Genomic DNA, 23,862 nt, shown 5'->3' on the forward strand with positions numbered 1-23,862 from the left:
ATTAAACATTCCCAAATATTTACGACCGGCGCAATCCGCAACCAGCCTTCGACGTCAATCACTATGATTTAATTTAATTGAAGTCTGAAAGAATTTAAGTTACGAAAGAAATTAGCGATTAATCGGAGCGAACACATACATTGCATCAATATTTATAAAGATAGTGGCGGGACTGAGGCACGGGCACCGCGCGCATACCGCCGCTGCACTTCGCGAATGCAGTGCGGAAATTGCACTATCGAAAAAAAAAACAATAGAAATTGTATACTCGGTTTTTTTGTGTCGTGAAAGTGGCAACATTGAGTCGCGTAGTTCGAGTTTCGAAAATTAACGTTTGTGTTTATAACGAAAATAAATATTGTGTTTATTGTTTAATGTGTACTGGTGTTCGGAAAATTAATGAAAATGGAGAATTTTTACGATGTTATCAGAACGCTGAGTAGGAAAACTTTGAAACGAAAACCAAAGGTAATTTAATTAGACGATTATTGCAATTCGCCTCAATCATTTATTTAATAATTATTAGTTTATTTTTTTATTGCATTTTAATTTCAGTTTTTATCTGTGTCATATCTTAGACATTTAATTTTTTTTATTATTACTTTAAGAAGCATCTAACTTTGTACATGTCAAATCAAATAAGTTAACTTTGATTTTTAAATAATATAATACTGTTAAATTCCAAATTAAACCCATTCATGATAAATAGTCGTCAATCATCAATTAAAAACAATTTCTAAAATCATATCGCAAAAAATAAATCAACAAAAAATTATATCAAATTAAAACGTAGACAAAATAGTACGCACAACGGTTTGTCCGCAATAAAGGTGATTTATTTATCTGTATCGTGCGCACGCGCCGAGCGGCGGACATTCACGCTTTCCTGATCGCCAACGATGTATCTACCGTCCACCGTACTGTACGACTATCTCAACATTCCTCACTAATCTCAAACATTACTTTATAAGCCACTAATTAGACAGTTTTTCGTGAAAGTCAATCAAGTATGGATTGTTCAAATTACATGTTTGTAACGCTCTACTTAGTAAAATTAGTCGGTGAAATAAAACTGTCTAATAGATCAATTAAGTAGGCAAGACTATTTCGGTATTCAGCTTCACTTTTTTAAATTAGAGCTCGTACAAATTTTGATTGTTTCCATCTATCGGTTAGTCATTTTGTAGCTGTTTTTAAACGCATTTTTCCTACATTATTTGAAAGCTGATAACGTTGTTTAAATCTTAGAAAATAGTTTTAAAATCACAGAAAATCTTTTAATGATAGTAGGTCTATCAATTACGTTCCGAATTAATTAAACTGCCAATTGTCGTAACATTTTATGAACGATGTTATTGTTGTCTGGTTCCAACTCTCATTATTTTCTATAGATTGGTGTATCATGTGTATGAGAAACAGGCTTTTACGAGTGCCTGTGAATGATGCCTAGATATAAATCCCTACAAATGACTAGCCTAGTAAATAAGATGTGCACAATAGTTAGGCGATACATAAAGTTGTTTTCTGTCACTGCTGTCATGGGCGGCCTGTACTTATTTAAAAGATAATAGTAAAACCAGCCTTATATTATGTTTTGAAAGACATAAATATAGATGTAAAATATAGAGCTGTACTGTAAATAAACTAAACAAAAATCTTTAACCAATCATATCACTTGTTCCAGGTTCAACCAAAGCCAACTACCAATGGAGTAACAAAGGAACGCGTCTCTGAACGCGAAAGCAGAGACACGAGAGACAACAGAGAAGTCAGAGACACGAGAGAAGTCAGGGACGTGAGAGAGACGAGAGAGTCGAGAGAGACAAGAGACTCTAGGGAAATAAGAGAAATGAGAGAATCCAGGGACTCGAGAGAAGAGACCGATCACGTGGAGAGGAGAGCTCCTGCCTCGCCGATACCGAGAGAAAGAGAGAGGGAAAGGGAGAGAGATAGGGATCGCGAACGTGAGAGGGAGATGCGAGATGAGAGGAGGGACCAGTCCACACCGCAACATGATGGCAGACATCCACTGCTGCAGTTTGCGGTCGATCACTTCAGACAGAGTCCTGAGTAAGTACATTTGATACAGATTCTAATTAACTCGGCTCCACTTGCGTGAAATTTAAGAAACATAAAATATATACAAAAGCCCATGTGCTATTCAGACGCCTAGCATAAACGACTATAAAGCTTAGCCTGAATCTGTTCAATAGTTTTTACATGAAGACGTAACAAACGGCATCACAAACTTTCGCATTTATAAGTAAACTTAGTAGAATTCACTATACGTATGTCGCATATTATTTGTAAATGCGTGCTCGGTATTACTTAATTAGCCACTTTTGAATTAATAATTTCTTCAATAAGTCACACACAATATGCACACAATTTATTTCTGTCACATTTCATTACCTTTTGAAAACAATCTTCGTGTGAATTACACATGAAATGTCTCGTTTATGCAAGTTATTATCACAAGTCGTAGGTACTGAACCGTGAACCCATCAACCTTTTGTGGGTGGCCTGGTAAAAGAAAAATAAGGCCGTGAGATTGTAGCTTATTAAAATATTGCGGGAAATCTCACCTTGATGACGTTTTAAATGTATGTTTTATTGTTTGAGTATGTACAATACAGTAGGGCGATTATTTACAGTCGATACTATCAAGTATCGAGAGATTGTCATTTAAAATGTGCTGTACCTATAAATAATTCTTAAGGCGCCTGCTCGTGTCTCTGATCAGATTGACATACAACATTTCTCGACATTTAGCCGGTTACCAATAGTATATAGAAGTAGAAAATCGCACTATAGTTAATGAAAACAACGATTGAAAACTATTTGAGTGCTCCGGTGGCTCTGGATCTATAGTCCGATCTTAACTATGAAATACTAGCTCCCGCTTGCGACTTCGTCCGCGTGACAATTTTTCCCGGGAAAAAAGTATCCTGCGAGTGTTATAAACGCGCGAGTGTTATAAACTGTGTACAAAATTTCATTCAGCTCCGTCCCCCAAGTCTTTTCATGCATCCATCACCATAAACTTTCGCATTTTAATATTAGTAGAATAATCTCGTAAATATTAGTCATGGTTAATATTATAATATTAGTAATAATGGCCGTGGTGGAAAATATATTAGAGGGCAAAACACAAATTACCTACTCCAAACTTACACCACGTACAGTAGAGAACTTCACAATGCCTTAAGAAATAGTTTCTTTACGTACGAATAATAGAGAGTTATGATCATAAATTGATGTCCAATCACACATTCGCGACGCATTTACAACATTTGTTCTGTTGTCGTTGTGTACGTGTAATGTTAGAAAATAATTGTTCGAGTACTGGCTATATTGCATCGCCTTCCCATGTATGATAAATAACAATTTATTTCGAAAACATGCGTTTTAAGGGCAACCGAGTGATTGATTGAAATATCCTGTTAGAACATTTTTAATTGCAATCCGAATTTTGATTTGTGGTTGGCAATAGTAATAAATTAGAAAATACATATTTTCTACATCCTTGCTTGTGTAAGTAAAAAGTTGTATATCCTCAATTTTAACAATTACTAGAGCCTTCCTAGAAGTCACTCTCTCTATAGGTAAAAATAAAAATAATCAGTAGTAGTAGATTTTGAGTATATCGCAAACAGGCGGAAAGACAAATTTTGTTTGTTTTCGTTACTGGAAAGATTTTACAAGCAAAAACTACCTGTCTATCACACAAATAACAATTGTTCCGTGTAGGACACACGCGTACTACACTCACTGTGTATAATATCATTAAAGCTAGCTTTTCCTACATACATACATGTACGAAGAGGTCTATGAAATACACCCACGTTTCCCTATTTACTATGTAACAGGGGCGAACCTGTTGCCATATACCAGGTCCTATTGAAAAATAGTCTAAACTAGAAGAGGCCACAATCGCTTTGTCTGACCGAGGAATCGAACTTGGGACTTCATGATCAGCAGTCATATACACTACCGCCTAGACCACAAAGGCATTATTTTCCATTTCGTTTTTTTTATCTTCGTAATAGTATTTTTAGAATAAACAAAGATTACCTAATCAATACAATCAATTAGCAATCAGATCAGTACTAGTACCTACACCACACAGTACAGAATACAAAACGCTTCATGTCCATTGATTCCGTGTTCGTTGCTCACGAGTCACGACTGACATGAACACATACATGTAACGTGACGTCATAGTACTTAATTACTGGCTGGAAAGTGATGACAAGTTGTCATTGTGACTTAAAAAATAAATCATAGCTTTGTTAATTATGCGTGTACAGTCAGCTCCAAAAGTAGCTGATCATACTCAATCTTTTGAAACCCAACAAAATCAGGTAGAATGACTTAAAATTAAACATTTCAATCAAAGGCTAATGTTTTTCCATGGCATAATGTGCACACTTCAGTATAATATGGTGTTTCAAAAGATTATTTTTCTTTTTTTTTCACACACGGTCATTTGATTCCAAACTAAGCAGAGCTTGTACTATGGTAACCAAATAACTGATAAACATACTTATATACTTCTAAATACATACTTATATAGATAAATTCACAACCAAGCTCAGAACATATACTCGTGCTCATCACACAAAGATATGTCCCGGGTGGGATTCGAACCCACCACACGCGGCGCTACGATTGTCGCGGCGAGGTGACCGCTTAAACCACTGCGCCAAACGTGCAGTTAAGATTGAGTATGATCAGCTACTTGGAGCTTTGGAGCTGACTGTACGTTCCTTTATGTTATTGTAGGATATTTTTTAATTCATCACTGTCTAGGTGACCATTTATCATTGTGTTTAAACGAGAGATAGTTAAGTAGTATATATAATTCATTTCTCATACTTTGTAGTTGAAAGTTTATGACAAAGTATATGCTTGTTTGATATTTATCCTTTATGAACTAAAATAACTCTTAAACTCTCGCGTCATGTTTAATAGATAGGATTGAAAAGGATACGGGAATTAACGCGAACACGCATTTTACCTTAAAATGCCTAACGTTTCGGCGCAGGTTGCACTCGCCGTGGTTGACTCTTCAGCCTGCGACAATTATATATTGCACTGAAATCTTTTCTAGAATTATTACAAGTTGTCTTTACTTGGTTAAGGAAAACAACCCAAGGAAACTTTACACCCAAACTTGAAACCTCTCGAAGAAATGCATAGACCAACAGAAATTCGAGTTCCCGGAATGTAAAATTCTACTAACGCTAAAAAATAACTCTATTTGTTGAGTTTTACTAAAATAAATAAACATTTGTCATTCAACACACTGAATTCGCTTTTGTAAACACATTTTTATTTACAGCTGGTAAATAAAAATTTTTAAAATTAAACTACAAATAAATTCAAAACAAGATAACTATTACAATAAATTAAATAATTAATTAAATACAGTTCTTACAAAACTTCATGTTTTTTCATAGTACAACAAGTAAGAGTTACGATGTGCTCACATTATGCAGGTTACCTAACACTAGCAGTGACTAGTGAGTACACGTGGCCGCTCTGATAATTATGCATTAACCACCTTTAACTTGCATGCAAATGTTACAACTATGTACTGAAATATTGTTGCTACTTTTTATATCTCTTTATCGTTTTTTTGATAATTAATGTGATTATGTTGATAACAGGTTTAATACAAAAGGTTTGAATACAAACAAACTTTACAAAATGAATTATCAAGATACTGTGGCTTTCTAGTAAACATAATTTTAATTAAATACGACAGATACGGTACTTACTAAAAAACTAGAACATCAATATCTCAAAACCTAAATACTAAATACAGAACGTCCTATTTTATCGACTATAAAATTATTATTATTCGTATAAGGTAATTTTTTATCTTATTCCAATAATTTCATCACATTTTGTAAAACTACTTAAGTAACTAAACTACTCGCGTATAAATAATATCGTATAAAATTGAGTTCTTTACAGACTTTAGTGTTCCTAATATAATTTAATTTCCTACATACACATTCAAGTGTGAAAGCATATCATGCACGCAATATATATTTATAAATTGAAACATAATTAATTTTCACTTACTTTTGTACTAAATGGCGTAAAGGAAAAGAGTTCAACGCGCTCTGTCGAAAATGGTTTTCCGACGTACTGACTAAAATAATGCCGTAACTTTTTATTTGGACTTTTTTGTTGTTGTTTATATATTATTACGTTTTATTTACCAGTTATTTTAACGTTGTTATTATTATCGTTTAAAAGAAGATGAATAAACCCTATCTTTAATTCTTTCTATAGACGGCAGACTTAGATTAATAAACCTTCGAAGATTCGGCCTCGTAGCGATCTTTGGTTTTGTCAACCTTAACAAAAACCTATGTCCAGTAGAGCAGTAACGTGAAAACAATGATGCTCTAAGGAGGTCAGACTACGTAACTATTTTATAACCAAACACTAACCAATTAAATAACAGTTAATAAAATCGTTACGATTTATTTTATTACTCGAGTTACATCTTCAACATACGCCGTCCCGTCCCGACTAACGCTATACCAACTTACGTTATACTTACTCACTAACGCGAATACACAAATACAAATAAGTGATTACTAAATATTGCTGTCCTACCTTTTAAACGCTTTTTCTATTATGCTATTTATGGGGGTTTTGTCATTGCATGGTATGATAATGTTGTTGTTTTTATATCACATACTATTTTTTTTATTTTATCTATATATACACCTCTTCGAGTAAATAATACTGGTTTAAGAATATTTCTTAATCTACGGAGCTTGATAACGTGCCTGGAAAACATCAATGGGCTTGCCTACTATTACATGAGACTAAATTAGTTAATAGCGAAACGTGGGTATATGTCTATACTTTCGGCTCAAGCAGGCGTTTGGGCCGTATATTTTTCGCTTATACGTGTATGTTATATATATGTGCAAAAAATATAGGTACCACGACTTACGCGTTTTCGTTTTACGTTATCGTAACTCCGAGGTATTACTGTAGGAAGCCAACAAGCCTATCGTTATTGGTCTTAATTAAACACAAACGTGTTATTTTGTTTAACTGTGTAGTTGTCTATGCGCATTGTACAATGGGGTCTAAAAACGTGGGTAAACGCAGCGTTGAATCGACGTGAAGGATTCTTATGTTCCCGGCGCCAGATAACGTTCTTGCTAGGCTTTTTACCCGTTTTGTTGTTTGTGTAGGGTTGTAGTTAGATAGAAATAACGAGAAACTATATTCTAGTATTTTAGTCTATTAAAATGAATCTGTGGAGAAGCAAAATTACCCAAACCCAAGCAAACCTATAGCTTAAATAGGAATTTCTAAAAATGACACTAAAATATTTTTTATTTGTTAATATTATTTTCACGAGATATTCAAAATTGATTTGGTTTTCTTAAAAAGTGCTTGGTCGTTATGAAGTGCTCGTCTTCACTATTTTTCTTTTTCTGTCTTGCATACATTAGTAGGAAAGCCTTGTCTACTAGAGGGTCAATCAATAATTAGATGCATTATATATTATTTTTCATTATTTATAAATCGTCTTCATATTTTCATATTACATTAAACTTACGCATAAGAACAATGATACTATCACGATAATTTACAGTACTGTTTCAAGTCTAACTGTACACTGCTTCAGTGATTAGTTTTCAGGCCCACGTTTTCATTTCCGTGTTGGTTTCTTGCTCTAAAAATGAGCAATAAAAGTCGTAACAACACCATCTTAGCTGTGGTACACACAATGATTTTTTATAATGACACCTTTTCTGCCAACTTTCTTAATAAACGGATTTCAAATATGGCATAGATATTATACATTTAGTAAATGTATAAACTAAAAAAAATACAGAAAAAGAACCACTCTGCCGTGTGAGACAGTACAATTCATAGTGCTCACAAATTGATTTAGGACTTGCATAAAATCACAACAGAATCTTGGAAGCCCATTTCAGTTCAATTTTATTAGTAAAAGATGAACAGTTATAAAGCACAATGATCCTTAATTTAACTCCTGGCAATATTGTCTGACGGTCTGCTTTGAAATATTGTCCTAAAGTACTGTAATCAAACTTTGCAAGCACGACTTGCAGTAACTGGAAACCAAAGGAGTTTTTCATGATTATGTAATTTTGTATTATCCTACCTAAGTACCTATTATGTGTGTTGTCTTCAAAACGCATTTTATTTCAGCTACCACGAAGATGCTTTTCGGTATTCGATTTGCGTTTGATAGCGACGTATTTGCCGAAATCATATATAGGTATCAATAATTCAAAAGTTCCTTACATTAAAAAAAACATTCTAAAACTGATTCTAGGAAAAAATATAGATGTAATGAATTTAATAGCAGTTAATAGTTTAAAATTATACAAATCAGATAGATACCTAGGTCATTCATAATCTTCCACAAATCTGAACTCCTTGCCAAACATAAATTTGCAATAAGTTCGTTCTGTTTTCCACAGAACAATGGCTGACGTTCACGATGATAGATTGTTTAGTTATATCACTTCATACTTTACTAAAATGGCAAATATTTTATTAATAACTTCCCTGTGAACATCTACCAGTATTACAACACATCACATGGTACAGAATCCTTTAAAATAACTTCACTTGTACATTATATCAATATGACGCGTTAATTCTACACTTGCATGTATTATATTTGACCTGCACGACCCAGAAAACAAAACAAAAGCTTTTTCGTAACGAATTTTCGTTATTAAGCAACACCTTTGTCAGATGCAATTTTAAAAAAACAATGCGCCATAAAAACTACTTGGTGAAAAGTGGAGCAGCCCTAGTTAGTTGATGAGCATCGTTCGCGCGGGACGCACTGAGGACCGAGAGGTCGGGACATCGTCGCAGAGCAAGTGTAACCTCCGGTCATGCCGTGTGCCCTCGCAGCACGGATCAAACACCGAGTGCAAGTATCACCATTGTTCACATCTATCATTCAATCCTCTCTAATTACAACACCAAACATTTCTATTCACGCTCAATTCGACAGTGAGCTAATCGCGACGTACAATTTATCAACAGTGCAATTTATTAACATGTGTAATAGTGATATTTCATTACAATAATTACTGCTATTAAGTGTGTGTTTGTGTTTCCGTCGGACGTCGTTTCCTCACAGATGTTTTTACGCGTACCGCGAATAATACCGAATTAGTTTTTATGTAACTGTGTAATTCTTACATTAATTCAAATATATTTTGTGTTATTAGACTTGTTTGTGTCTTACAATTCACTAAATTACGAAATACGACCGCAGGTCTATAACTAAAGTGTTAATCTGCATAAATATTAGCTAAAACATTAAACGTAATGACAACATTGTCACTGTTCATTAGATCTGAACATAGTTCAGATCTAATGAACAGTGACCAACTTATAGATGGAGGAAAGAGTAAAAATCGCGTAACACAGACATAATCTGCGAATACGTAAACACGAGGAACGTTTTGAAAGCCGAAATGAATCGTTAAATTATTCAAAATTGACTTCCTCGGCGCTCGCGCTTTCCCCGATAGTGAGTTTAGTCAGTGATCAGCCGCCGCACGATGTCGATCGAATCGCTCGGGGACAGCAGCCCGGGCACCGACATGTCCGAGGACAGCCTGTCCTCCGGCGACGACGAGCCTCTTCTCTCTGGAGACGATGAGAACATGAACCTCCTGTGAGATCATTTTCCTCTGTGACGTGCTTTAGTGAAAAACTGTGCTTGTTTATGGTTTTGTTTTTTGTTTTGGTGAAACGTCATTCAACTGTCACGTTAATTAATGACAATGCCGCTGTGTTAATTGATTTGATTTGTTGTTCGAAACATTGTTAAGTCTGGCTTTCTGGTTGGATAAAAATGCGTCTTAATTTCTCTCTTTAAATTCACTTTCTGATATCGATTTTGGAATGTTGTCATTTATTAGAATCTGCCGGATATGAATTAATTTCATTTCCATATATATAGCGCCTTTTTATTTTAGTGGTTAACAAAACATAAAATATTTTGCTTAGTCTGTGGACGCTACAAGCTAACATTAAAAAATACATGCACATATGATTAGTTACTCGTAATTAAATGCATTAGCATTCATTAATAACGATCTTATAAGTTTGCTACTACAATCTGACAAACTATCAATCAAATTATTTTTCGTAATAAATCTATTTAAATAAAAGTAGATATCAAATAAGCAGTAAATTAAACGAGGCATGACGCTAAACAAATCATCATGTTAACTTGACAAGATGATGCGTCATCCATCTTAAAACGCGCTACACTTTTTTTATTACTTTTTTTGGCGGCAATTTTTTCTGGTTGTTTACACTACACAACGCAGGTTTAAATAAAGAATCAATTTACGAACGAAGTTATGAAACTTTCTTTTTAATTACGATGGACAAACTGCTGCTTGCAACTTCGCCCGCGTAAAAAGATTTCCCGGGGAAAACGGTATCCTATGTGTTAAACCAGGTTATAAATTATCAGTGTAGGTACCAAATTTGATGAAAAACAGTAATATGTTGTCGGATAGAATGATCAATTTAAGGCAGGTCATGTATTCAAGCTTTGTTTTAGAAGTCATAAGAATTTATTGCGTACAAAGGATTTTTACAAAAGAAATAAATAATCTTTTCACTTAGTGACATCATGAATTATTTCGCAACTCATAATCCAAAACGTTTTCGTTTAGTGACAAAAAATATTCTTCTTTATTATTTACATATGAACCGACACAATAAAAGTGTTACGACTTTCTGATTCGTTCATTTTGATCACATTCGCACAGATTCATAAATAATCGTATTTTTTTTAATCCAATGTCCGGGTACGAGTGAATTGAGACGTGTGAACATTGAACTGAGAAATTAGTACAATTCTTTTATATTGTAATTGTATTTCATATGTTAATTAAAATGTTTATAGATGTCACCTTCCGCCCGCGGCTTCGCCCGCTTAGAATTTTACTCCCTTCGGGGCGGAATTTCCAAAAACCCTCTCTTAGTGCTCCTCTTAACTTCCTAAGGTATCTTAATACCAAGTTATAACGTTCTAAGTTCAATAGTTTCGGCTGTACGTTGTCCATCAGTCAGTCACTCAGTAACGAAAGAATTTTATATTTTCGATGATTGTTATCTCAAATGTTTATGGATGTAATTATTTGTTAATATTGCGATGTTATGATTGCTGTTAGTTACACGGTTCTTTAAGAATAGATGGGAAATAATATCTCATTTCCTTATGTTTGAGTAAGGAGCAAAAAAATCTGGTATGGATGTAAGTGCATAATTGATTTGAAGTTATAATTATGCTATTATTTGCTTGCTTAAGTATCTAAATGTGTTCCCATGTTAATTATTGTTATTTAATTATGTTAATTATTGCTGTCGTAATAGGCAGATGGGAAATTAAAATATGTATGTTATGTAGTATTCAAATAGACCAAAGAATAATATGATGAAAAGGTCTGTATCGATATTGATAGCTTTAAGAACTCTTTTTGTTGCAATTTCCTAATGCTTGAAGTAATTATCTAGTTATGTACCTAGCAACATGAATTATGGCACCTGCAAGGATGTGAAAACGAACTTGATATAAAACGAAACCATGTATTTTTGAAATCTTTAATTAAACGTAATCGGGGAAATCCTGACAAATTAACGCGCCGGCTTCCTAAGTATCGCTTTCAATATTGCATAAGTTCGTGTATTAATTGATTGCAGACCACTAGATCAAACGATTAACCAATAAGTGACATGGAAAGTCGTCTTGTTCATTAAAACGGTGTATAAATACGAATTACTTAAGAGTTATGATATTTATATGCTAATATCTTGCAATTAGTGTTTCTACTAGACTATTATTCACTTGCAAATCAAAAAACCTGTTCTGATAAATGCTTTCGAAAATTGTTTTGAGCTACTGGATTTCGATCGTGACTTTGACTGATCACTTTTATAAAATGCATTTAATTAAGTATGATTTTGTCTATGCTTATAGCATTATGGTCTTAATTTTCTGTTAGTTTTTGGTTATTTAATATGTAAATTAGCATCCAAGTTTTAGGTTATGAAACTACTTTTGTGGTAGTGTTATCAAATCATCTTTTTTCTAGTATCTATTATATGTCCCAGTAGCACTTAAAATCTAGAACGATAGACACGAAGCAAACTGAATTTTTAAATTAAAAATTCACGCGCATAAATAATCTGTCACAGTATTTTTTTTTCCAAATGTGGCAATGAATACATTAAAATACGAAATTTTCTATGCAAAAACTGGCATTTGAAATACGATGCACTTTCGATATTACCTAACAAGTTTACGCGATCGGTTTAGTTACTTGTGTAAGCATTGAACATAGCTGAACAGAATGTCAATACGTGCCGCCCTTTCAACAATACCAGAGATAAATGTAGACATGACTATGAAATCTATTCCGGGGTAAGTGTTTTACGATTTATAACGTGTGTATCCGAACGGACCGTATTTTTTTTTTCACTTTTGCCGCCAATAATTTGACTTTAGAACCATTGAAACGTGAATAGAATAAGTTTTGTTTTTTTAGGATGGCTGAAGTTCCCTTTGTATAGTTTTTTCTATTATCATTTCAATTATTTCGCATTATAAAATAACATTAGAAATAAAAATCCTTCTAATGCTGATAAACTATTAATGCTTCGTTCGTTTGTGTTTTTGCTTCTAACTTGCAACTTTTCGCTAAAGTTTCCTCTCTTAAATATTATTACAGAAAAGATTTAAATCTTTGTATTCTCGTCTATCTCTGTAATACAATCGGAAGGAATTCACTTTGAACACGACTGAACGTTGTTAGTTGTTGATAAAATCTAAGCTGAGATTGAAATACTTTTGTATGTTTGATTGTATTTGTTCAGTGCTTGTGTTCCCATAAACAGTAGCAAACGGTACCTGTAAAATTTAATACTCCTTATTCACACGCATATTTGTGGAAATTATGCCCAACTACATATTAACTTCGTTTATTACGAGTACTTGAATGCTTTAAAATTCTGATAAGTATTTCAATTAAGTGTTATTTTTATTCACTATCTCAAGTCAGTTAAGTACCTAATTCATATTCACTCCTAAGAATTTAGAACTTATAACACAAAATAATCGGTTGTCATTGCATGATGTTGGTTAAATTGAATTTCAAGGTTCGTGAACTTCAATTGCGTGCGAGTTTTCAAAGTTCCAAGTAATAATTTTCAGTGCAACAATGTCAAAGTATTTCTCGTTATTTCAAATGACAGTGATAAAATCCACAATAAACAGTTTTAAGTACATTTCCTGCAATTATAACAGTGAGAGCGGGTAGGGCTCGGTCACGGTGGCCGACGACCAGCGCGCCTCCGTCTCTGTGGCGCGCTCTATAATCTATGCCTATTGTCTATGGGTAGACGACGCGCGCTCATTTGCATCGAATGCAAACTGCCACTTCCTGTGTTTAGGAAATGCGTTAATAGCACCTCGTTATGTAGCGGAAAAGTCGGAAAACGTTAGTTAGATGTTGCTACTCGTAGCACGGTTTACTAGTTGTAATATCTATGCCATTACCATCGTTAAAAATACCTACCTATCTAGGTAAATATAGATACTAAACTGTAGCCTATATAGTTATTACACTTAAAGCAGAGCTACAGACGTAAATTATATTGTTCATGTCCTATGACTTACAGTAAATCACTATCAACGATTTTCTTTATGGTTTAATTTAGTTCAACGTTCATGCTCGCTCATTCATTAGCGTCATTACTCATTATAATAAAAGCTTCATACAATCTAAAGTTTTGTTGCCTACATTGTATTGTGGCATCTAAAAAGCTTGACAGTTCGTGGGAGTGTAAATAATTAAAGCATCGCGGAAATGCTTCTACACGGCTCACTTTTTTCACTTAACTAATGTAAATGAAGCAAAATAAGTTTGCAGTCGTATTTAAGTCTTATTTAAGCACGCAGAAAGCAAAGTGTAATCTTATCTTTGTAAACTAATTATTTAATGCCAGGAAAATTAGTATACTTAGCCCAGTTTTCACGACTTCTGAATAAGAGTCGGTTAGTTTATCTGCAAGAATTTTACAGTTGTTTTATTTCATGTAATCGAGTTTAAAAAAGGGAGGTGATTCTCATTTTGACGTGTTTTTTTTTATATTCGCCGCATAAATGTATGTTTAAGCCGTGAAACATGATTCTTGAAGTTATTTTGTCATTCGTTTACTTCGTGTTAAAGAGTAGGAAGACTTAGAAAAACACATATTTACATAGAAAATTTGTTTATTAATGTCAAATACGAAAAAGTATGTTATATGCACAATAATTACGTAATAAACTGAATAATTATGCACACAAACAGTTGCACAAGTGACTGACATTTTAAAAGATATCAAAGGAGGCTTGTTAACTATGTCACCTTTTGTATAATGTTGCCACATTATAAATTAAATTATTCTAAATTGTCTACAACGCACAATAAAAAGAAATCGCGTTTTGTTGACTCTTTTCACTCTGAGGTGACTTTTGAAAATGGAAATGAGTCTAGCTTGTTAAGGCTAGACTCATTTCGGCGAAAGTGGTTCGACATATTTGGTAAAATATTAGTTTTAATACTCAGAATGCTGGATCGTAGATAAGTCATAATCTCTGCCATAATTGAAAATCTGTTCAAAATAAATCATTTGATCATTCCTGATATTAAATAGACTGTACCTAACTATTATCGTTTGATTCACACATGCCGTGTAAACCAAAAAAAAGATACCCACCGCCCACTTGTTACACATGCCAACGTCATAATTATATGCACCCTATAGTTTTCTTTAAATTTTAATATCCTCTATAAAAAAAATCTAAGCGAAGGTGAACACAATTTTTGTACTATTGCTAAAATTAAAAAAGGCAATGCAATAACTACGCACTTTTCATAAGCGTTTAACCGTCCAACGGTATTCCACACAAAAAAGATAATTTCTCTACTCGTAACGAACCAATTATAAATCAATCATCAATTATTTTCTATTCCCTTATAATTTGTATGTCCCACCAATACGTATGACGCGGCAAATTCATTGGAAAGCACTTCTTAGAATAGTTTAATTGAATCTTCCTTTCTATTTATTTAATCATGGTGCCCATGGTTGTGGGTCACAATCTCAAGTTATACATAATTATAGCGTTTATTCGTATGCAAATTATATTATGTACTTTGTAAAAGTTATTTATAATCGAGGCTATAAATTGTTAGCAAAATGGATTCGGAGTTTATTTGTTATGTAAGATTGATTTGTTGATGATTAAAGTTTTATAAGTTGTTAATTAAATCTATAAACATATTAAAAACTAGGTTGCTAATCATAACAAGCATAAAAAAAATATGTATTATATTATTTGTTAAATCTTTTACTACACTCGTTCGTTTTGCGATATAAGTAGTGCGATTTTTTTAACTCTTAAAAATACGTAAAGAATAATTATAGTTATTTCATACGCTAGGGCGCTGATCTGTACTTCGTACGTCGATAGTGGATTTAACAGAAGCTTCTATCTTAGTTAGGGAAATATAAACAAAAAATAATTTACATAAACTTAAGAAACATGTTATTAACTTTAAAACATTTGTTCCACAGACTAGAAATCTTAAAAGCGGATTCATCGCTGAAAAGCAAAGCGAAGCGCAACGAATGGACATGGAAGGCGCAGACGGACGTGGTGAAGTGGCAGGCGGGGCCGCTGCGCGCGCCACTGCTGCGCCTGCCCGCCGCGCTGGCGCCGCCCGCGCTCGAGTGCTTCACCTGCGTGCGCGCCTACTGCGGGGACCTACAGCCTAACGAACGAGCCATGCACCAAGATCTGACTGAAGTTAAATGTGTTTATACTGTGCTTATGGTAAGTACTCATTGTTAATTACATAATCATATGTTTTGGCAGCTATGATGACGTCCTAAAAGTATTTCGCCTTGAGGCCCAAAATCACAAGTAGTCTTAATTAACAACAGCCAATCGGGTCGATCTCTGAGGTTAAGCTACAATGGCGAGGTTGTTCTATAGATGGGTGACCATCTAATACATATCGAGTTCCTCCGTGTTTCGGAAGCCGCGCTAAAAAGTGGATTCCGGCTGCCTTTTTGAAAAGATCTATGGCTGTCGTTAACAGTAGTCAGAAAGCTTAAAAGTCTGACAACCAGTCTTACCTAAGGGTATCGTGTTATAACCGAGGCTTACCAAGGTAAAACACTGGTATATCCAGCTGAATTCAGTGAGACTGGAAGCCGACTCCAAGACGATTGTCCTTCTAATGTGTACCAACGCAATGTCTCCTTATAAACTAGACTACAATAACCTGTTGTTCCGCAGCACTGTCACTCAGTACCGGAGCTGCGCGACGAGGTGTACTGTCAGCTGATGAAGCAGACCACGTCCAACCGCTCTCCCGCCGCGGACTCGTGCCAGCGCGCCTGGAGGCTCATGTCCATACTTGCTGCCTACTTCACCTGCTCGGACACGCTCAGGTACCGTAATAAACTAGATGTTTTAGACAAATTAGCGATTTATTTTACACTTTGATCTACCGTTGAAAAGTGATAAGACTTTCACTACGATACTTGGTGACCAAGACATCGATTACTATGTTAAACTTGCTACAATTGTTGGTTAATTCGACTTTATTAAAATTCATAGTTTGGTTGTCTTCAAGTAAGAAACGTTAAATAATAAATATGTATTATTCCTGACATTTCGACCGCCTTTAATCACAAGCAACTAAGCAAAAATGCTACCTGGTACGTAGGTACCATATATATTACGAATTTAAAAAATGCCAAGCCCATGTTCTTCATTTTATTAACCTCATGGAACTTTCAAACCTATCTCATTAATATTCCACCAATCTTCCACTTCTCTTTTGCTTAACATATCTTCTACGTTATCAGGCCGTTCCTGGTGGAGTACCTGTCAGCGGCGGCGGCAGACAGACGTCGTCCGTGTCAGGGCACGGCCGCCGTGTGCCTCGCCAACCTCAGGAAGACGCTGCGCTGTGGCGGCAGGAAGAACGTGCCCAGTGTTGAGGAGGTAAGAGACTTTTGAACTGAATATATGCAAATTTCTACAGTAATTTTCACAGCAATGTCCAATAGAAGATGGCATTTCCTACTATCGAAAAGGCTCAAGTGATTTATCCGATTTCCTAATAACAATTTAATGCAATCTACTTCGTATAACGCATGAAAAATGGAAGCCGGAGAAAATGGTGCAGTGTGAAAATTCAATTACTAAGCTAATAGCAATCTGCAACCATTTTTCAAAAATGACGTAATTTTTTTTCTGAAGTCCTTCAAGTTGACCCTGTAATTTAATTGTTACTAATATATGATAATCCTGTGTATGTGCAGGTGACGGCGGTGTCAGCAGGCAGGTCGGCGCGGCGCCAGCTGTACCGGCTGCCGGGCGGCGCCGAGCGGGTCGTCAACACGCGCTGCGCCACCGTCGTGCAGGACATCGTCAACGAACTGTGTGAACTTGTGAGTACACCTACTCCTTTAGATAAGTACTTAATTGTGTCTTGCTGCTTACACCAAAGCGTAAAAAAGCATAGCTGTCCCCTCATTGTTACATCAAGATTTTGTACTTCTATTTCTTACTGGCGTAAATAGGTAGCTATAAAAGACACAGATTTTATTATTAGAGTAAAAAATGCAAATTAAGCCAGCTATACAAGAGACATGTCATGCACATAATAGGTAACCGTATACGTACGTGTACGCAACAACGTGCATCACCCATACTCACAAATTCTCACCCTTTTCCATCAATCCCTTACAATCTAACAAATGTCATTAAGGCTTGAAATTCTAATATTAATTTGATGTACCAGATCGGTGTGACGAGCGAAGCAGAGCGCGCGGAGTTCTCCCTGTACTGCATCGTGGCGGGCGACGCGCTCACCATGCCGCTGGCGGCCGACGAGTACGTGCTGGACGTGACCACGGAGCTGCAGCGCGCGCACCACCCCTTCTACCTCATCTTCTGCCGCTCCGTGTGGCACCACCCGCTCCGGAACGATGCGCCGCCGTTGTACACTGAAGTCTTGTTCAACCAGGTATGTAGTATCTTCCTGACTGATTATGAAAATGTGGACAATTTCAACGGAACTCATTAATTAGTAGATAGTAGACATCGTAATTCGTTTATAGTGACCATTTTGGTCCGGGTTATAGAGAAAATAAAAATAGACGTCCCGTTTGGCATTTAAAAAACGCGCAAATATTCATACGTTTAAATATGACAAGATGACAACGTAGAATATGTTACATTCTGAAATAATTACATTAAAATTAAATTCACGTAAACGTTTTTAAACGAATTTTACTACAGCACTAAACATAAAGTAACTAACATTACCTTTCTTACTTGCAGGTGGCCCCAGACTACCTAGAAGGTTTGCTCCTCGTGCTCCCAGGGGGCGGAGCGCCTCCAGCCCCAGTGCTCCGTGACGTGGCGCTGGTCGCAGCCCTGCTGCACCGCGCCGCCGGGCTGGCCGAGGGTGCTGCGGCGCGGGACCTCAAGTTCTTGCTGCCGAAGCCCCTGCTGGCGCTCCGAGAGCCCCGCCCTAACAAGTGGGCGGCGTGGTTGGCGCAGGAGTGGCAACATGTGCGGGCTCTCTCGCCTGCTGCCGCTAAAGCTAATGTGCTACAGGTATGTCAACACACGACATCAAAGTAATTATGCATATTTACTATAAAATTAAATAATTCAACATCGTAATTTATTAATATTTAAAAAACTGTTTCACTATTCTTAAATTTGAATCAGACCAAATTGACCTTCATTTTCTTATTTGCTGGTTTTATTACATTTGTACCTTGCTTATAGTAGCTATGAATGGACCACCGCCTTATATTTATCGCGACTACGCATTTTCACCATTATTAATTAGCTTGACGTTTCGACACAGTTTACACTCAACCGCCAAAATACACAGCTAACTATTCCCACTAAAAATATTCAAAACTTGACTTTCTCCCGCAGGTGTTATCAAGATGGCCGCTATTCGGGTCGTCGTTCTTCGCGGTGCGGCGCGTGTCGGGCGGCAGCGAGTGGCGCGAGCACGTGCTGGCGCTCAACCGGCGCGGCGTGCACCTGCTGCACCCCGCCACGCACGAGACTGACACGCACTGGCCCTACGCCGAACTTATCTCCACCAGGAAGGTACGTACTTACTACTAAGATGTTTTGAATTACTTCTCGCATGTTATACTTGAAGATATTTAGAGAGAGGTGTACCGAAATAAGCCCTCGCTGTCATTATTGTCAAATTCTCGGCTTTTATTGAAAATAAACTAATAAAAATTGTTTTTTGCTGTATTCGAGAATCGACTCTATAGCCTCATATACTTACACTGCACCATACAGCGATTCAAATTGTTGTCCCATCACGTCCATCTGCAAAGTAAAAAAGAAAATACTTCAACTGAACAGGTAACCTAGGACATATTATACAGTCGTTACAAGGAGGCTGAAAAGTGGTTCTATTGGTGGTTTCGAGCCGGGGACAGGAGAAATACATGCTCCGCTCCTTCCACCAACCATCACAAAACTAGCTTACCAAAACTAAACCTAAAACACTTATTTTGTTCCGCAGGTCCGTTCCGAAGACGGCACGCTATTCCTGGACGTGAAGTGCGGCTCGCTGCTGCAGCAGCGCGTGACGCGGCTGCAGGCGGAGCAGGCGCACGAGGTGGCCAGGCTCGTGCGACAGTACATCGCGCTGCAGCGGGACCAGAGGCACTCGCCAGGTATGTACACTGTACCGTGACACTTCGCATTAGTGTGGCTTTAGAAAACTTCACTCTTTGTCCCCATGAGATTGTTATCAAAAAAATAGATGCCAGAGTTAAAAAATAATTAAATTAACTGCCAATTAACACTATCAAAATCTGTAAAATTCTAATTGTTAAGACAAAGAAGTAAAAAGCTTAACTTAATGGAATAAGTATAGATTGTCAAACAAGCCAGAGTCGCTATATTAAAAATGTTATTTATTTTAACATGCATTATGATCATACTTTTTTGTTTCAGCTTTCAACAATTGAAAAGCGATTGGGATAATTTGACAGACTGGTATGAGTGTGCAGTGTATTATATGAAGCATGTGTAACCGTAGCAGTCACCCGCAGTTCACGTACTTACCTCAACGCTATCGTATCCGTCCAATACAGATCCGAATCAACGGACTGACCAGCCTCGGGAATCTTCGGCTATCTTCGGAAATACCAACACTCGAACAAGTCAAATAATTGTAGATCCCGAAGTTTCCCGAAGTCAATCGGCTTCGTACTAATTCGTCTAGTATTTAAGGTTAGAAACATTTGATTGAAATGATAATAGGATTTTAGGGCACAAATTGTTAGCGCTCACGCGCTGTAGTCGATATGTACTTCTATTTTCATTTTAGTCATCGTTTAATATTTATATAAGCTAGTATTAAGATAACTAGTTAAACCTATATACATTCCAATACTTTTAACCACCAAAAAGTATGAAAAATATATTTTATACGTTCTATTATAATGTTTATGCATACTTTTTATACAATGCAACATATCGAAGCGGATATAGAATCGCGGGTCATTTGTTTCCCACCAAAAATATAAAAGATTTCATCCATTTTAAAATCTCCCGGCAAGAAGTCGTTACAATTAAATATAACAGTTATGAATTACTATAATATTATTATGTATTGCTCAAAATATAAATTATTTACCAAAATATCGATAGTTTTAGCTTTCGAATGGCGAGTAATCACGAAACGTAGGACTCTTCAAACTGATTAATTTTAAACACGAATGACACGAGAAGCCATTATTTTCATTACACAGTTGAAGGGTAGATAGTCAATTACAATTATTTTGAATATCATAAACTTGAAAAGTTCTACAAACAAAATTTTAGACGGTATTGCTCAAACTTGACAACTAAAAGTAGCAAGACCTTATTTTTTTACTTTGTTTATGGCATTAAAATTACTATTGTCTCGGCCTGACTCTTGGTATTGCTACATCGAAATATATTTTTTTAATTTAGAATTACATTGAAAGTTGTCAAGATATATATGAAATGGTAGTACATTATATTATTTTTATAAATTAGTATGTAGATAAATCGATTATTTTGTTAGTAATGGAATTCGTATTATGTTTTCTATAGTATCGTTATTTCCATAGACAAAATTGATATCTACTAATTTTATTTTTTTTATTAACATTCCTATGTGCCTTATATTTCCTCAAATTCTAACAAAAAAGGTGCTATTTTACCTTAAAGTTATATGTACTAATATAAAATTGAATAATATTTTTAATACGAAGTGTTTATGAAATTATCCAAAGACCGACAGGTCGGAGTCATGTTTAATGTATTTACTGATATATTTTGTTATAATGTAAAATATTTAAAGAATTCGATGTATGAGAATATATTGTAGATAATAAATAAAAGTTATATTTTCAAAATGCTTGTTTTCATTCAAGTAAAAGTACCAATTTCCTCTTTTTTAAGAAAGCAAGGTATCAACTGGCAAGACACCAATAAACGAACAACACAGCATCAAAGAAAAACCTATCTAAACATGCAATTACTACTGCTAACATTATGTTTACTATCAAAAATCTAAAATAAAATTATTATCTAGGTACCTACCTACTTAACTACAATAAACACGGATCCACTTATACATTCTATGCAAAGATCTTATCAGAGAGAATAAAATAAATCCGCGGTTTCTCATTATGCAGTACCTATGTATTATGTGCTTGTAATGACTAAATTAAAATATATTTCAGAACAAACGGTAGGAAATACAATTGAACACTGCTTTTGCAAAAATTGTCTGCGTTTATTTCTATTTGTATAAACAACAATATTAAACACGTAATGTCTTAATTAAGATATTTTTTTTTTCTTGGGTAACTTTAATGTTGTATTAGAAATGACTATCCAAGAGCAGATTTTGACCCGAGAGCCTGCTATGGTTAACGAAAATGAAATTTCGTTAAATATTGAAGGTGTTTTTACATGATCTTTCTATATTTTGTTTCGACATAGAGTAGGCACTGTAGGCAGTATCGGATAAACATGCTGTAAAGCCTTTTACTATGGACATTTTAACTGGGATTTAATAAAGGATAGAATTGTGATAAGAAATGGACGAAATTTCAAAGAATTTTCGTTTTTGTCAAGCCGTAGTAAAGCCGTTGTTTCATAGCAAAAATCGATCTCAAGACTAGGCCTGCGAGCTGTTGTATTGGCATAATAGTCTTCTTAACCACTGCTCTTTTTGCGTCTTCCGAATTCTGTGTCATCATTTCTTTGTTTTCTTTTCTATTCTAGTCACGTCTACTTCCGCTTAGGCTGGAGATTAATAACAGACTTAACAGTTTCCCTGTCCCCATACAATCCACTTTTTTCTATCGTATATGTCCCACTCTTTTTTTGTACTAAATTGTTAAAATAATTTGATAAATCACTGTGGTTTTATTTGATTTGCTAATCAAGAGGATGTACTCCATACGTCCCAATACTAAAAATGTGCATTAACCTGCTACGTCCATTTAAAAAAGGGGCATTAAGTTGGCTCTAAATTTGATCATATGTGATTCATGAACGTACAATCCTTGTTACAAAATATGTCCCATGAATCACATATGATTCATGGGACAGGGAACCTGTTAAATCGACCTAAACAAAGACACATGTATCCAATGACCTACATTCAAAGCAAACATCTAAGCACGTGTGTTACGCAATGTCTCACAAGAAAAGTCTGTCACACTGTCACCTTACAAGTGATTATTATGATCCAAACTTAGTTTTTTAAAGACAACTCCCGCACTTGGAATTGCTCTTGTGTCGCGGGGACTTTTACAAACATATAAACAACGGACACAAAGCACAGACCCGAAAAAGAAACTGTGGATCGCACAAATATTTGTTCCGTGTGGGAATCGAACCCACCACCTCCTGCAACGGTAGCAGCGTGGTGATCCTAACCATTGCACCACGGTGGCAGTCAGAAACTTCTCAGGTCAGAGGCCAAATTATCGTTCTACTTTTTACCAGATCAATGGGCCTCATTAATCTATAAGAGTAACTAAACAGGTTATCATTGGAAGGTATTTGATCTTAAATTGATCAAAGGTTGCATTCATTGTGTATTGTTACGTACTCTCGTTGTTATTGCAAGAACTGGTACGATTAGAAGTACCAAAGTACTCATGATTTAAATGTCAGGTTGAAGGGCTATTATAATTGGGAAACCTCTTTGAAAGAGTATTGAGTATGTACGTAAAATTAAAGCCAGCATTAGACTGACATAAAGTTCTGTAACTCTAATAGTATCCTGTCTTATGCTTTCACCACTAAACTGCTGAAACGATTATGATAATATCTGACAAAGTGGTAGTAGATATGCCACTGAATACCTATTTATAATTTGGGAGAAGAAGTTGAGCATATTTATTGAAATTGATAGTCGATTATGACACCGAATTGCAGAAATCGTTATTGCTCTATCATAATTAATTACAGGTAAGTAAATCACTATCTGAGATAAAAATAGAAAGATCCTAGCTTCCTGTAGCTTAGTTAACGTATTACAAACACGTTAACCAGGTCTACTACCGGTACGCATTTAGAATACAGAGATAAGTGTTATATCTACATACACAGCCACACACATCATACAAAACAACGACGTTCAAGTATAATTTACTCATTCATATACACACACACACACTTCATCGAGCAATGACGTT

General features: G+C 35.5%; 1 protein-coding gene across 1 annotated transcript in view; it reads left to right on the top strand.

Moving 5' to 3' along the window:
- Myo10A (unconventional myosin 10A) overlaps positions 1 to 21,561 on the top strand; it is a 96,354-nt gene extending 74,793 nt beyond the window's left edge. The window contains exons 23-32 of the mRNA XM_076117743.1: positions 1,685 to 2,070; positions 15,682 to 15,940; positions 16,409 to 16,563; positions 16,984 to 17,122; positions 17,443 to 17,571; positions 17,925 to 18,149; positions 18,467 to 18,745; positions 19,079 to 19,258; positions 19,692 to 19,845; positions 20,129 to 21,561. Coding sequence (XP_075973858.1) covers positions 1,685 to 2,070; positions 15,682 to 15,940; positions 16,409 to 16,563; positions 16,984 to 17,122; positions 17,443 to 17,571; positions 17,925 to 18,149; positions 18,467 to 18,745; positions 19,079 to 19,258; positions 19,692 to 19,845; positions 20,129 to 20,142 — 1,920 coding nt within the window. The 3' untranslated portion in view covers positions 20,143 to 21,561. The remainder of the gene's footprint in view (positions 1 to 1,684; positions 2,071 to 15,681; positions 15,941 to 16,408; positions 16,564 to 16,983; positions 17,123 to 17,442; positions 17,572 to 17,924; positions 18,150 to 18,466; positions 18,746 to 19,078; positions 19,259 to 19,691; positions 19,846 to 20,128) is intronic.
- The last annotated feature ends 2,301 nt before the right edge of the window (positions 21,562 to 23,862 follow it).

The sequence above is a fragment of the Anticarsia gemmatalis genome, chromosome 8 (genome assembly GCF_050436995.1).
Source record: "Anticarsia gemmatalis isolate Benzon Research Colony breed Stoneville strain chromosome 8, ilAntGemm2 primary, whole genome shotgun sequence".
Taxonomy (NCBI): Eukaryota; Metazoa; Arthropoda; class Insecta; order Lepidoptera; family Erebidae; genus Anticarsia; species Anticarsia gemmatalis.